Below are 12,826 nucleotides of genomic sequence, written 5' to 3' on the forward strand. Positions count from 1 at the left end.
TGTACACAACTCCTATGGTGACCCCAGCAGCAACCCTTTAGTGGCAGCATGTTTCGGCAGAGCTTAGGGGACAGTGAAATTGTTGAGCATGATTTGTCTATTGAAAACACCTATTTTCGACCTGCCCTAGGAAGGTTTTCAAGCAATAACGATAGCTCACAATGTCTGATTGTGGTATTTACTTGATTCTAATGTGCACCGTTTTTTTCCTCAAGAAAATAATTCGAAAATTGCCTGGGCAGTGCAGTCAGATATGAAACCAAAATCGCTTTCACAGTGTTCGTATGCTTTACCGCATAACATGATTGTATAGAAGTTAACCTTACTTGAAGAAACTGTTTGGCAGAGTTGATTTTAGGAAACCACTGGCTGCCATTGTGCAACACATATTAGATCCTTGCTCATTTTTCATGCTAAAAAATAGGGTGCGCGTCGGATACTTACTTCGTTTAGGAAGTTTAATGTCATTTCTATGTTAGTTTTCTACTTTGTACATATAGAAAGCAGGCGTGTTTGCTTCAGGCTGTGTTACAATTGGGCAAATACTGTGAAATGAATCGAGAGTGTGTCTTGGCGTTTTTTCTGTGTCTGGTTTAATTCAATAAATTTTGTCACTCCCGTCAAGGTTGAATTAACGGAAGTTGACTGTACTTGCAATCCTCTTTGTGATTACTTTCACTGTTCATAGGGCATCAGCGGCCACAGCTTCTGCGGTAACCTACTTTAGTTCAGAAATCAAATATAGTCGACTTGCGTTAATGCGATCCTGTCAGGACCGACGAGTTGGTCCAAATATCGGGCCAGTTGAGTAATACAAGAGGCAGAAAAAAAAAATCCGATATACACTCATTTATTCAGCAATACAGTTAAACCTCAATATAACGAACTTCAGTAGAGCGAAATTCTCAATATAATGAAGTATTTAACTTTTCATAACCTCTTGTCCATAGAACACCATGTATTTAGAACCTCAATATAACAAAGTGTGTTTGTATGAGATTTCAATACTATAACGAAATTTTACTGCCACCGCAAAGGAATGCTGAGACATATGCAAACTTCCGCGGATGCAGATGGTCAAGTGATTGAATCTCAAGCGGCTGCTTGCAAACGCACCTCTCAAATCGCACACCTGTGACAAGAGCGACCGCCAAAATGGAGCCGCGTCATGTTCCGTATAAAGTACAAGTGCAATAAGATCCTGTTGCGCCCCACACACTTGTGTGCTTTAGGTGCGAGTGAAAGTGTACCAGGGTGAGACAAGAAATGTGGCAGCTTCACGAGTGGTGCCTTTCCACGTGAGCAAAGAGAAAAAGGGGGAGGGGAGCGAGTACACAGTAACACAATGGAGCGGGCAGGATGCAGAGTGGGGGGTAAGTTGATGCACATCTCAACCATGGCTGGGCACGGCTGTAAGTGCGGCTAAGTGCATACGCAGCCGTGCACCCTGCTTTGCAGGTAATCTGCCGCGCATGCACAGTGGCCATGCCGAGACAGCATGGCACCATGTAAGCTGACTTACCGCGTGTTTAGTATTGGAGGTTGCGTAATCTCGAGTTTCAGTGACGCGTTAGAGCGAGATGCAGAAGAAGCATTCACTCCCCACTGCCGGCGCTTTTCCCAATAGCGTCGTCCCAGTGTGGACGACACTATCAACCGTAGTGGCTGAGTGCACGCGAACGTGGCTGGCTTCACTTAATTCGTAGTGCCGAGAAGATATCGCCAACATACGTGGCATGCAACTGTATCATTCGTTAAATAAATTGTTTTCTCACTCAAATTTGCTTTTTGCGATTGCCTGATAATTTCGAAAATTCTACGGCCCCTTTCCATGTAAGAGAAATCGATCGGCGGCTGTACTTATTTGAATAAAAGGTTGAATTTCTATACAATAAAATTTCAGTATAATACAGCAAATTGCTGATTTTACTGACTTCGTTCTATTGAGGTTTAGCTGTATATGCTATAATATAAACACATCTCCAAATCAAATGTGTACCCACTTTTTATGAATTAAAAGTAGAGAACTAATGTAGAAATGACGTTAGAGAATCTAAATAACGTAGAAATCAAACGTGCACCTGATGTTTTAGCAAGAAAAACCTAGCATGCCTCTCATTCTGGCATCGAGAAAAGGAGAAAACAAATGGACTTTACCTTCACAGTATGACAAACGTCTGCTTGATTACAACAGAATGGAAATTTATTTACTTAATGAAGTTAATGTGCATCTTGATCACTCTCAGACAGCACTTTATCGCTTTCTACAATATGTCCTCTGTACGGTCCATAGCGCAAATTATATTCTGCATTTATCGAAGCAACTCCACAACTATCACAAACGGAATGGTGACCCATGCCTAGACTAACCACTACGCCAGTTTGTCCCTCAACGTGTGCAATTCTGCTGAACGCCAAGAACACGTGACACGACTTGCTGCTAGCTTAACGTGTAAAACAACTTATCACTTAATGTGCTTTTGTGATCAGACTGAAAGCAGTTAGTTGTCATCGTGATTCTATGTGAGTACTTGTTTCGCTATCCAAGGTCGCTATTTGTGATGGCACTGGCAGTGACACTGGCTAGGCTGGTCTGAAGGTAGGCTGTTGCGAACGCGGTTTCGGTTTCATATCGAATTACACCATACAAGGCAATATTCAGACGAAATTTCCTGGAAAAAAAATTTGCATTAGAATCGGGTAAATACTGAATTTATTGTGAGCTACTGTTCTTGGTTTAAAATCTTTCTGGGGCAGGCTGGAAACAAGCGTTTTTAATAGGAGTTGACATGTGTGATGAGGCATTCAGTCTACCCTAAGGGCTGTCAAGACAGGGGGCTGCCGCTATTGGGCTCGTCACAGGGGTCACCATTGGGGTCAGGCACGTGCATGCTAACCAGCCAAGGTCAAATTATTTGGCAAGTGCCAATTCTGGGATCAAAACAACACAAGTTTGGGTCATAACGGAATGAATTAAGTGTAGCCGAATAAATGAACGTCTACTGTTGTCTTAATTTTTTTTTTCTTCTGTGTTTCAAGCTTCACGAGCAACTGGGCATTCATCAACATTTCAGTGACCAGTGCTCATTTTGCTATCTGCATTAACTGGTCAAGAAGCATGTGCTCAATTCTAAAGGAGCTGTAGCAAACACACTGGTTTTATATGTGCAAAACATACTTTTTCTTTTCTTTTCAGCATTTGAAAGCCGTTTCAGGTTTAATTCCATTGACCAGATTCCTGCACCTCACTACGTTGCAACAAAAGATAAAAGGTACCCTAGTAAAGGTAAGCAGACCCTCTGTGTCTAGCTGTTATTATTTTGAGTTGCTGTGTATGGCAAGATGCTTCTCAGCAGAAAAGGTGTCTGTGCTAAAAATTGAGTATGACAGGTGTAATTGTTTGTTGGTATTTTCTTAATGTGAAGCATTCTCTGCCTAGTTATTGGCAGTTCATGTTAGGTTGGTACGTTCCTGTTTCACCTCGCTTTAATAAAAAGAAAATAATCTGCAATCGATGATGCAATCGAGCCTCTGCAGCGGAGCACAGCAGCCAGGTGTTTTAAAGCCACTAGGCTACAGTCACACACGTACTTCTATCGTTCGAAATGCAGCCCGCTCTTTGAAAAACTTGACACGTGCACCATGTGCCACTTTCTCGTCTTTCCTCGTGACAGCTCCTGCTTTGAGGCACAGTGTCAGACTGCACTATCCCTGGGACTGGCCCACTTATCTCAGCATTTTCTTCGTGTGTACCAGTTTACGCTACGTAGAAACAGTGTGACGTTCTGCCAACTTCATGATGGCCCAAGTTAACCATGTTTTAACATGTCTTCGCTGGAGTACAAATGCCATCGTCGTTTCAGCATACGCCACATGACATAGCCAAACATACTGTATTTACTCGAATATAGGCCGTCCCCAATTCTAAGCCGACCCCCTAAAGTCCGAAGCCAACAAAAGAATATATATATTACCTCAAATGTAGGCCGAACAAAAAAAGCGAGGACAGCGTTCACAAAAAGCAAACGGCATTTATTGAATCTGAACGTGCAGAGCTCATTCAACGTCATCATCGTTGCTAGACTCGTTGCTGTGTTCCTTCTCACTGTCACCTTCAAACAGTGCACTGTCTTCGGTACTGTCAAGCGCATTAGATATGCTGCACCTTTTAAAGGCGCGCGCGATCAAAGTACCTGGGATGTCGTCCCACACTGTAGCTACCCAGCCCGCCAGCTGCAATAGCAATGCACGTTTGATGCGGCCCGTTGCCATTAGCATGTGGTCTTCGTCAGTCATCCAGTCCACGTAATATGTCCGCAGACGATCCTTGAAAGGTTTGTTAATGCAGACATCAAGTGGCTGCAACTGGCCCGTCATGCCACCCGGTATGACAGTGAGGTCCGTGTTCGCTTGGGTGAGCACAGCCTTCACGTTGTCCGTCAAGTGCCCACGGTAAGAGCCGACGACAAGGAGCGAGTTCTTTGTCAAAACGGCTCCTGGACGCTGTCGCCACACAATCTTAACCCACTCTTCCTCCATCGCACCTGTCATCCACCCGTTCTCATTTACCCGCACAATGATATTTCTTGGGAAAGTTTCTCGAGCAGGCAATGTCTTTTTTTTAAATATCATATAAGGAGGGAGCTTATGCCCATCAGCTGTGCAGCACAGCATCACAGTTGCGCGCTGCTTCTCGTAGCCTGCAGAGCACACCTTCACCTCCTTGGAACCCTTTTCATTCACGGTGTACGCCACTGGCATATCAAAATACACAGCCGTCTGGTCGGCTTTGCCGATTTGCCCGAGGTTGTAGCCTGCCGCTTCTCTCTTTCGCAGCACGTAGCACTGAAAAGCTATCAGCTTTTCTTCGAAATCGCTTCACAGCTTCTGGGTGATTGAAGTCCAACGTCGGAGGCTGAAGCCGAAGCGCTTCATGAATTTCTGAAGCCAGCCTTGGCTGGCGTTGAAATCCTTTGGCGTTAGGCCTCGCTCCCTCAAAAGTTCCCTAGCTTTCGCTTGGAGCACTTCTGTTGTCACTGGAAGGGCAGCTGCTCTCTGCGTCCGAACAAAGTTGGCCAAAACTGTCTCCACTTCGTGGTGACGGCCTTTCTTTGGTCCGCTAAATGCCATCCTCATTGCGGCGCATGTAAAAAGCTACTGTTATTGTCCCCTCCAATGACGGACGTGTTTGTCGTCGACGCCAAAGTCCCGCCCGGCTTGAAGGTTTGATGATGTCTCTGCGGCTATCACAACTTTTCGCTTGAAAGCGGCACTGAAGTGGCATCTCCTGCTTGGTGCCATCGCAATAACACCACGCCGCACACTGATATGGCCGACACGACACAGGTCAAAATGGCGACCTCGCTTGTGTACGGTTGGCTACTGGCACGGCTAGTAGCGGCTGCGATACTGACTTTTCAAGATGGCGCTAGTTATGCACCATATTTAGCAGTTTCAATGAAAAACTGGCATGTTTTTTAAAATCCTCGAATCTAAGCTGACCCTAGAGTTTGGAATATGATTATCTGAAAAAAACTATCGGCCTAGATTAGAATAAATACGGTATGTACAATTGTACAGCACATAGTTGTGACATCACAATCCGTGTTTCTCTCGCTTATACTCGCACTACCCATCCAGAACCCAACAATCATCGTGTCGTAAGCTTGTGTTGAACGGCCGGCATAGATGTCAAGCCTTTGCTGCCATACAATCGTCTTCGACATGGTCGTCATTCTGCTGCTTTCATCATACGCATGTACTCTCATGACCTCAACTACTCAATTGACACAAACACATTCGTTTGCCTGGTAACGGTTTGTGGAACCCCAAACAATGCTGGATAGCCAGATACTTGCAAAATGCTTTGCAAAACATTGATTCCCACAGTGTGTTGGATCTGCACAATTTTTTGTATTGGCAGCATTTATGGTATGCTAAATTCCTGGTTAATTTTTCAGGTGTGCTCAATTCGTTTTCTTGGGACATGGCCATTATGTAATGGTGATCAGAATTTCAACTTAAGTACCATGCGCTGCTGGCAGGGCATATTTTTGTTAGATAACGCCATGATTTCCATTTCTGTATCAGTCATTCCAATTATTCGAAGACCAATAAATTGGACGTGTGATTATACGGACAGAACCGTGGCACCGTCACTAGCCCCATAGAATGCGCGAACTTGCCATGGCCGTCTAGATTTCAGAATCTTTGACTGGTGACAAATCATGTGCTGAACCTGACAATGAAACTTTGCAAACGGCACGTGCTCTTTATCGTCAGTGCTGCTACGTGTGTGAGTGATGATTGAGTCATGTGATGTGCGTTCATTTCGTCTGTCATGCATATTGCCCTTACGATAACCTACCTGCCACTAAGTTGGGACAGCCCTTCTGTATTCTGGAGAAATACTGGAAAAGAAAGCTTTTTATGCAATAAATTACTGATTAATAAATTACTGATTACCTCATTGGTATTCAGTACAAATGAATGTCGCTAATTCATTAGTTTCAGAGGGAAAAAATCACATAATTCTGTTCAATGGAAATTCTATTGATAAGAAAAACATTTTCCAGACGTTCGTTTACTAGAACTGAGCTGATACCAAATCTAGCATACTAATTTAGAGTTCCCTTTAATAAACGTAAACTGTATAACTGTATAGCTTGATTTCTATGTACCTAAGTTAGTGATAGCTTGCCACATTCTTGTTATGCAATTCTAGGAGACTCGCAGGCATGTGCAGCACTGTGTTTTCTTGCCCAAAATTTTCAAGCATTAAATTTTATTAGTTTTTGATATTCAATATTTTATTCAATATTCGTCTTTTTATTTCTTGAATCAATTCAATATTTTATTTGAAATCTATATTTGGTATTCACATAACCCTAATTGTGACCACATTTTAATGTGCACCTAAACGCATGCGCCAGCGTTCTTGCATTTCGCCCCCATCAAATTGTGGCTGCTGTTGACAGGATTGAACACACGACCTTGACACGCCGTGGTTGCTCAGTGGTTATGGTGTTAGGCTGCTGAGCACGAGGTCACGGGATCGAATCCTGGCCACGGTGGCTGCATTTTGATGGGGGCGAAATGCGAAGACACCCGTGTACTTAGATTTAGGTGCACGTTAAAAAAACCCCAGGTGGTCGAAATTTCTGGAGTCCTCCACTACGGCGTGCCTCATAATCAGCAAGTGGTTTTGGCACGTAAAACCCCATTGTTTTCGAACACACGACCTTGAGGTAAGCAGCGCAACACCATAGTCACTAATAGTGAATTCAAATGATGGAGTCGGAACAGTCAACCAACTCCTCAAGCGAGTGCCTCTTTCTGGCCCAGAGCGACGCCTCCAAATCCCAAATCCGTGATTGGAACACAACCCATGCCACCGAAGCACGTAGTGTGCGAGGGGAGGTGAAAGTTATCTGCCAGATTCAGGGTTACCCAGGATACTCTGCGTATTGTCGTCTGCTTCCTCTATTCACTGCCAGTGTCATTTGCCAGTTGCATCGGAACTTGAGGAATCTGAATTGGAGTCCTGACTGTCAAGCATCAAAAGCAATGCAGCATGCTGCAACAAGGCGTTCGTGGTGTCTGCCATTAGCACGCAAGTGATGACTGCCATGGCAACACCGAGCACAGTGAGCAGGAAACAAACAAAAATGCACGCATCAAGGTGATAACAGTCAATCACAGATATATAAAACTCGAATTTGTCGTATTATTGTCTATATGAAACGATTGTGAGATCCCGTTGAAAATCCCACGCAAAGGTATAGCAATGTACCTACTATGCATACGTCGAACTCCCATCTACCACCACATTTGTTATATGAAATGCTGCCCCACGCCACATGCCTGTAGGTCTACTTCTTATGGAGACTCATTGTCTTGTCGCATTGTCGGACAGAATGCTGACAAAATTGAAATGGCACTGTTTTGGCAAATGCTGTGAAACAAAGAGACATTGAATATAGAAGGCAGTACATGCACGTCGTGGGGGCAAGATGAGCAGGGTGCTTTGAGCGTTGCTCGGTCTGCATACCGATTGCTCGTGCAAACTGCGGCCATTCTGCGATGGGAGTGTTAGCGAGCGCCACTTAAGGGGCCCTGAAACACTTTTTGAACATAGTAAGAAAATATTGCCAGTCTGTTTCTGTGAACATGTTAGCCAAATATTATTGCAATGCGTGCAGGAGGGAATTTACAATCTTGTCTCAAAAGCAGTGCAAGATCGCTTGCTCTCGCTTCCTCAGTGTCATTGTGCAGCGTCATCACAAGCAGCTGGAACCACAAGTATGGTTTCGTAATTGGCCCGCATCCCATACCCCTGTATACCCTGAGGCATTTACCCTCACCTTTAAAAAAAAGAAGACAAGAATATTTTCAGTAACACAATTATTGCTCATTTGAGTTAAACAAATGAAAAATACATATTTATGCGATTTCAAACAAAAGAAGAAGAAAAAAAGGAAAACCATTTCATCTTTTAACTGCCATTCTAAACACAACAGTTGTGTGTTACTGCGTCTGCTGTGCATGGCCTCCAAGAAGAAAAGCACAACGTAGATACTGCAGCTGCCATAGGGTGCTGCCACGAGCCGTCTCACTTTCAACCTTTGGGAGGGGCCACCGAGGCATTGCTCCCAGTGCAGCTTCCAGTGCACTAGTAGAAATGAAAAAGAGACAGAAAGCCGCTGTCAAGTCCGATAACTATCTCTAACTTTGCTTGTGTTTTGAAGGATAAAAGAAATTATGGTAGGTGATTCATGAGGTGACATAAGTTAATAGTGATATCATTCTATGATTACCAAGCAAATTCCAAGCAAGCTGTCCTCCCCCTCCCCCCTCCAAGCAAGTCAGTTACTGGCAAAGTGGCGGGGGGGAGGGGTCGCTATTCCGGAACGGCACCAAAATTCAAGATGGCTACCAAAGTTTCCCACCAAAGAAAAAAAAAGCAGAGGGCATAGATTTAAAATTCTGTTTAACATGAGCTTTATTAAGCCAAAGATTTGTTAGTGCTGTTAACTCTCAAAACCATCAAAAGACTCCTCCGAGTCGGTCGCAAGAGTAACTTCACAGCATTCCCCTTGAAGTCTTTGGTCAACTTTTAGCACTAATGAGAGTTCAGATACAAGTCAAGCCCAGCTGCAGTGCGCGGCTACCGACAGAGACAGTGAACCGTGGCTCAGCCATGCTCGCATCGCAGCTGGCGGCACCGTAAATATCAGCATGTTTTTTTCTTTGTGTGAAATTATTGTGATGAGAGGGTAAAGCGGCAACAGCAGTAACAAAACATTGCTGCTTGAGAGCGTTGGTGGTTCATTCTGAAGCGCCATTTGCAATAGATTTGAAGTGAACTGGAAAAGGCCTAGCGACAATATTGGTGGCGAGCGATCAGCGGCGGCGAGGCTGCCCTGATGCCAGAACATAGCTGCAACCACTCCTCTGTTGCTGAGTGGCCACGCTGCAGTGCTGCAGGGAGATCTGTACTGTTTGCCAGCAAGACCGCTGCTGGCCGGCGGTCTGCGAACTGCAAACGGAATGTGGCGAGTTGCCACATCGCTAATGGGGCACACTTACTTACAAGAAAAGAAAAAAAGAGAAAAAAAAATGCAGATCCCACGCACTGTGGGAATCTATGTAACGAAGCTTTCTGTGCTACATGCTTTGATTGACGATAATTAGCAGTGATGTTGACGGCTAAAGCTTAATTTCTTCAACGCTTAGGCTAACATGAGAGTGGTGAGTTGATCTTAAATGTTACCTCGCATGCACCACTGCTGTTTGTCTGCGTAGTACACAGAATACACAGAGAGAGGTGTTTGCTTGAGGCGTTGTTGTGCGCTATATTTTATAACCTCTGAGAGGGTTGAGCGTTGTCATTGCCTCAAATGGCATATCGCATTGTGGCAGAAGTATTAAACTTGAATTGGATTATGGGGCTGTACATGCCAAAAGCACACTCGAATTATGAGGCATGCCGTAGTGGCGGACTCCGGATTAATTTTGACACCATGATGTTCTTTAATGTATCCTGAAATCTAAGTGAACATGCGTTTTCTATTTCGCCCCTGTCAAAATGCGACTGCCGCGATTGGGATCAAATCCACGACCTCTAGCAATGCCATAACCGCAAAGCTGACGCGGCAGGCACAGAAGTGTTGATTTGACGGTCGACTGCTTCCGTAGTGTCTTCTGGACCCTATGGTGTGCTATAATTAATGCGGCTCTGTTTCTGCACACCCTGCATAAGTTGCCCGCTTGACGTATTTGCATGGAGTTTATTTTTCAGAAATAGCAACATACGGTACGGTACCTTGAACTCAAGCTTATCCTGTGTCCCCACAACCTCTGTCGATGGTAGTGGGGTTTCCTTGGCTTCTCACGTCACCTCTCCCCTCTCTTGTATGGGAACTGCCTCTTCTCCTTCCTCTCCTTCTCCTTTTCTCCTCTCTCTAGTTCTAACTGCGTCCCCTCAGGCCTGGCACATTAGTCGAAAGGGAAGCAAAGTGGAAGCGCTGCAGTTTCTGCAATGCTTCTGAGGGTAGTCACGGATTACTACAGCTGTCAAGTGGCTAATGTGGCAATGACCAGGGAGCTCCAGAGGGTATTGTGCACATTTGACACAGTGGGGTAAAAACGCTCTTACTTTTGCCTGTCATCTATATACACCTGGTGCTGGACAGCAGCCTGGCATGTTAGTCGAAAGGGAAGCAAAGTGGAAGCACTGCAGTTTCTGCAATGCTTCTGTGGGTAGTCACGGATAATTACAGCTGTCAGGCGGCTAATGTGGCAACGACCAGGGAGCTCCAGAGAGTATTCTGCACATTCGACGCGGTGGGGTGAAAACGCTCTTACTCGCGTCTGTCATCTATATACAGGTGCCCTGTGCCCCACAGCAGCAGCAGCAGCAGTGGTGGGAAAGTCAAAGGAAGAGGCAAAGAAAGCTTTGCTTTAAAAAGAAAACATGGAAACTTTTTGTGAACTGGATGTAGCAGGCCAGTGTTGCCTGGGTGTGGTGCATGACAAGAGCGTGGATAGGGGGAGGGGGCACACTTTCTTGGAATGGCACAAAAATTTGCAATTAGCAGTAAAGTAGGGGGGGGGGGAGCTTTTGCACAGGTGGGGGTGCTTGCTCAGAATTTTACAGTAGTTAAAAAAGCGTTTCAGGGCCCCTTTAAGACAATGGTGCCATGTATGTGCAACTGGAGCCATCACAAAGTATGTGAACTTATGAACAGGCATGTGCTTGTAACAACACCATCTTTCTGGCTTCATTGCCTTTGGCTTCATGTGGTTTTTATCTGAGCAAGCCTCAGAGATGATCAGTTTGTCCATTTACATGTACATGCTGCTCTGCAGATCAGACTGTTGCATTGATCAAAGAATGTGCTTTCAGGTAATGTCGTGTTTTCTGACTTTTTTTTGGGAAGAGTACATGCAACTTTTAACTTCTGCAACAATGTTGATAGCGGCTTTGATTTAGCTCTTAAAGCATCTACTTTCTTTGGCTCTTTCCCCTGTTCTTCTGGTCACCTTTAAATTTTGCCGCGTGTCCTATGTGTGCATTCTGCTGTCATCACGACATCTTTTTTGTGCCGCCATCATCATAGCATCGTCATCATGCTATCATCATTCAGCTGTCATCATGCCATCTTCATTACACTGTTGTCATGCGGTCATCATCTTCATTGTTGTCATTTCATGTTCATCACACCATCATCGTTGCTCTGTGATCATTTCGTTGTCATCATGCTGTTGTCTCACCATGGTCATTTCCAGCACGTGTAGGCGGCTGCCATGTTTTTGTTATAATGATGTTCAGGAGGACTGTGGAAACGGTCTGCATAGCAGTGAGCCACAGCATGTTTGCGGTTATGTCTCCTGCAGTGCCTGGTTCTGAAAGTGCTGCAGCTGTCTAGTCACTGAATGACAACAAGTGTGTCTTGTTTAAAGCATTTCAGATCACAAAATATACCACAGAGATAATTTTGTGAGAGTACCATGTAGCATTGTCTGCTTCAATGGAGTTGCAGCGTAATCTGCTTCACTGGAGTTGCAATGTCATGCAGTTGGTCAAGCTTTTTTTCTGCAAGATCTGTCTAACTATAGATGTTTTCTAGAACTTGAGGCAACGTATGAAAGATACTAGATGACTTCTAGTGTGCTATATGTTGTTGCTTTGAAGATGAGTATCATATTTGTGCTGTGCGCTATCACCATAAATTGTGCTGAATTTTTGCTCTGCTTTGTCCTCTCGATCGCCTTGTGATATTAGCATACCATGATTGATATGACTACAGTAGTTATTTTATGTTTGGCAAGCTGTACGCAGCCACAGAGAAAACTCTAACTCTCACATGTTTACGTAAAGCTTCGGCATGAAGCAAATATGAGCAGCATTTCACACTGACAACGCACACACTCAGCAACATAACCAGTTAGAGGGCCACTGCAGTGTGCACGAGGTGGGAGCACTAAGTTTTATATTGCGTATGCTGCTAGTTACAAGCGCTTTGTTATTTTCTCCCTCACAGTCAATAGAGAGCACACAATAATTTGTGTATCCATGTACGACATACCAGCTCTGTTAGGAGTGGCTGAACATGCTTCTCGTGTGCCTGAGTGTGAGCATCGCACAATTCTAGTAGCTTAAGCACCCACACAATGTGCGAAATAAATTTTTAGAAAGTCAAGTGAGCCTTTGATGCATTCGCAGCCCTGTTTCTGCATATGTTAGTCATGTATTGCTTTCTAATTTCGTGGTCATGACTACTCGAATGCCACTCATTCATGTGCATGAAAAACACAGGACGTG

General features: G+C 44.5%; 1 protein-coding gene across 2 annotated transcripts in view; it reads left to right on the forward strand.

Moving 5' to 3' along the window:
* Nucleotides 1-12,826, forward strand: part of LOC142572269 (uncharacterized) — a 46,662-nt gene that overhangs the window by 22,369 nt on the left and 11,467 nt on the right. For both annotated transcript variants that reach the window (XM_075681248.1, XM_075681249.1), the window contains exon 6: nt 3,197-3,286. In XM_075681248.1, coding sequence (XP_075537363.1) covers nt 3,197-3,286 — 90 coding nt within the window. The remainder of the gene's footprint in view (nt 1-3,196; nt 3,287-12,826) is intronic.

The sequence above is a fragment of the Dermacentor variabilis genome, chromosome 2, assembly GCF_050947875.1.
Source record: "Dermacentor variabilis isolate Ectoservices chromosome 2, ASM5094787v1, whole genome shotgun sequence".
NCBI classification, from domain to species: domain Eukaryota; kingdom Metazoa; phylum Arthropoda; class Arachnida; order Ixodida; family Ixodidae; genus Dermacentor; species Dermacentor variabilis.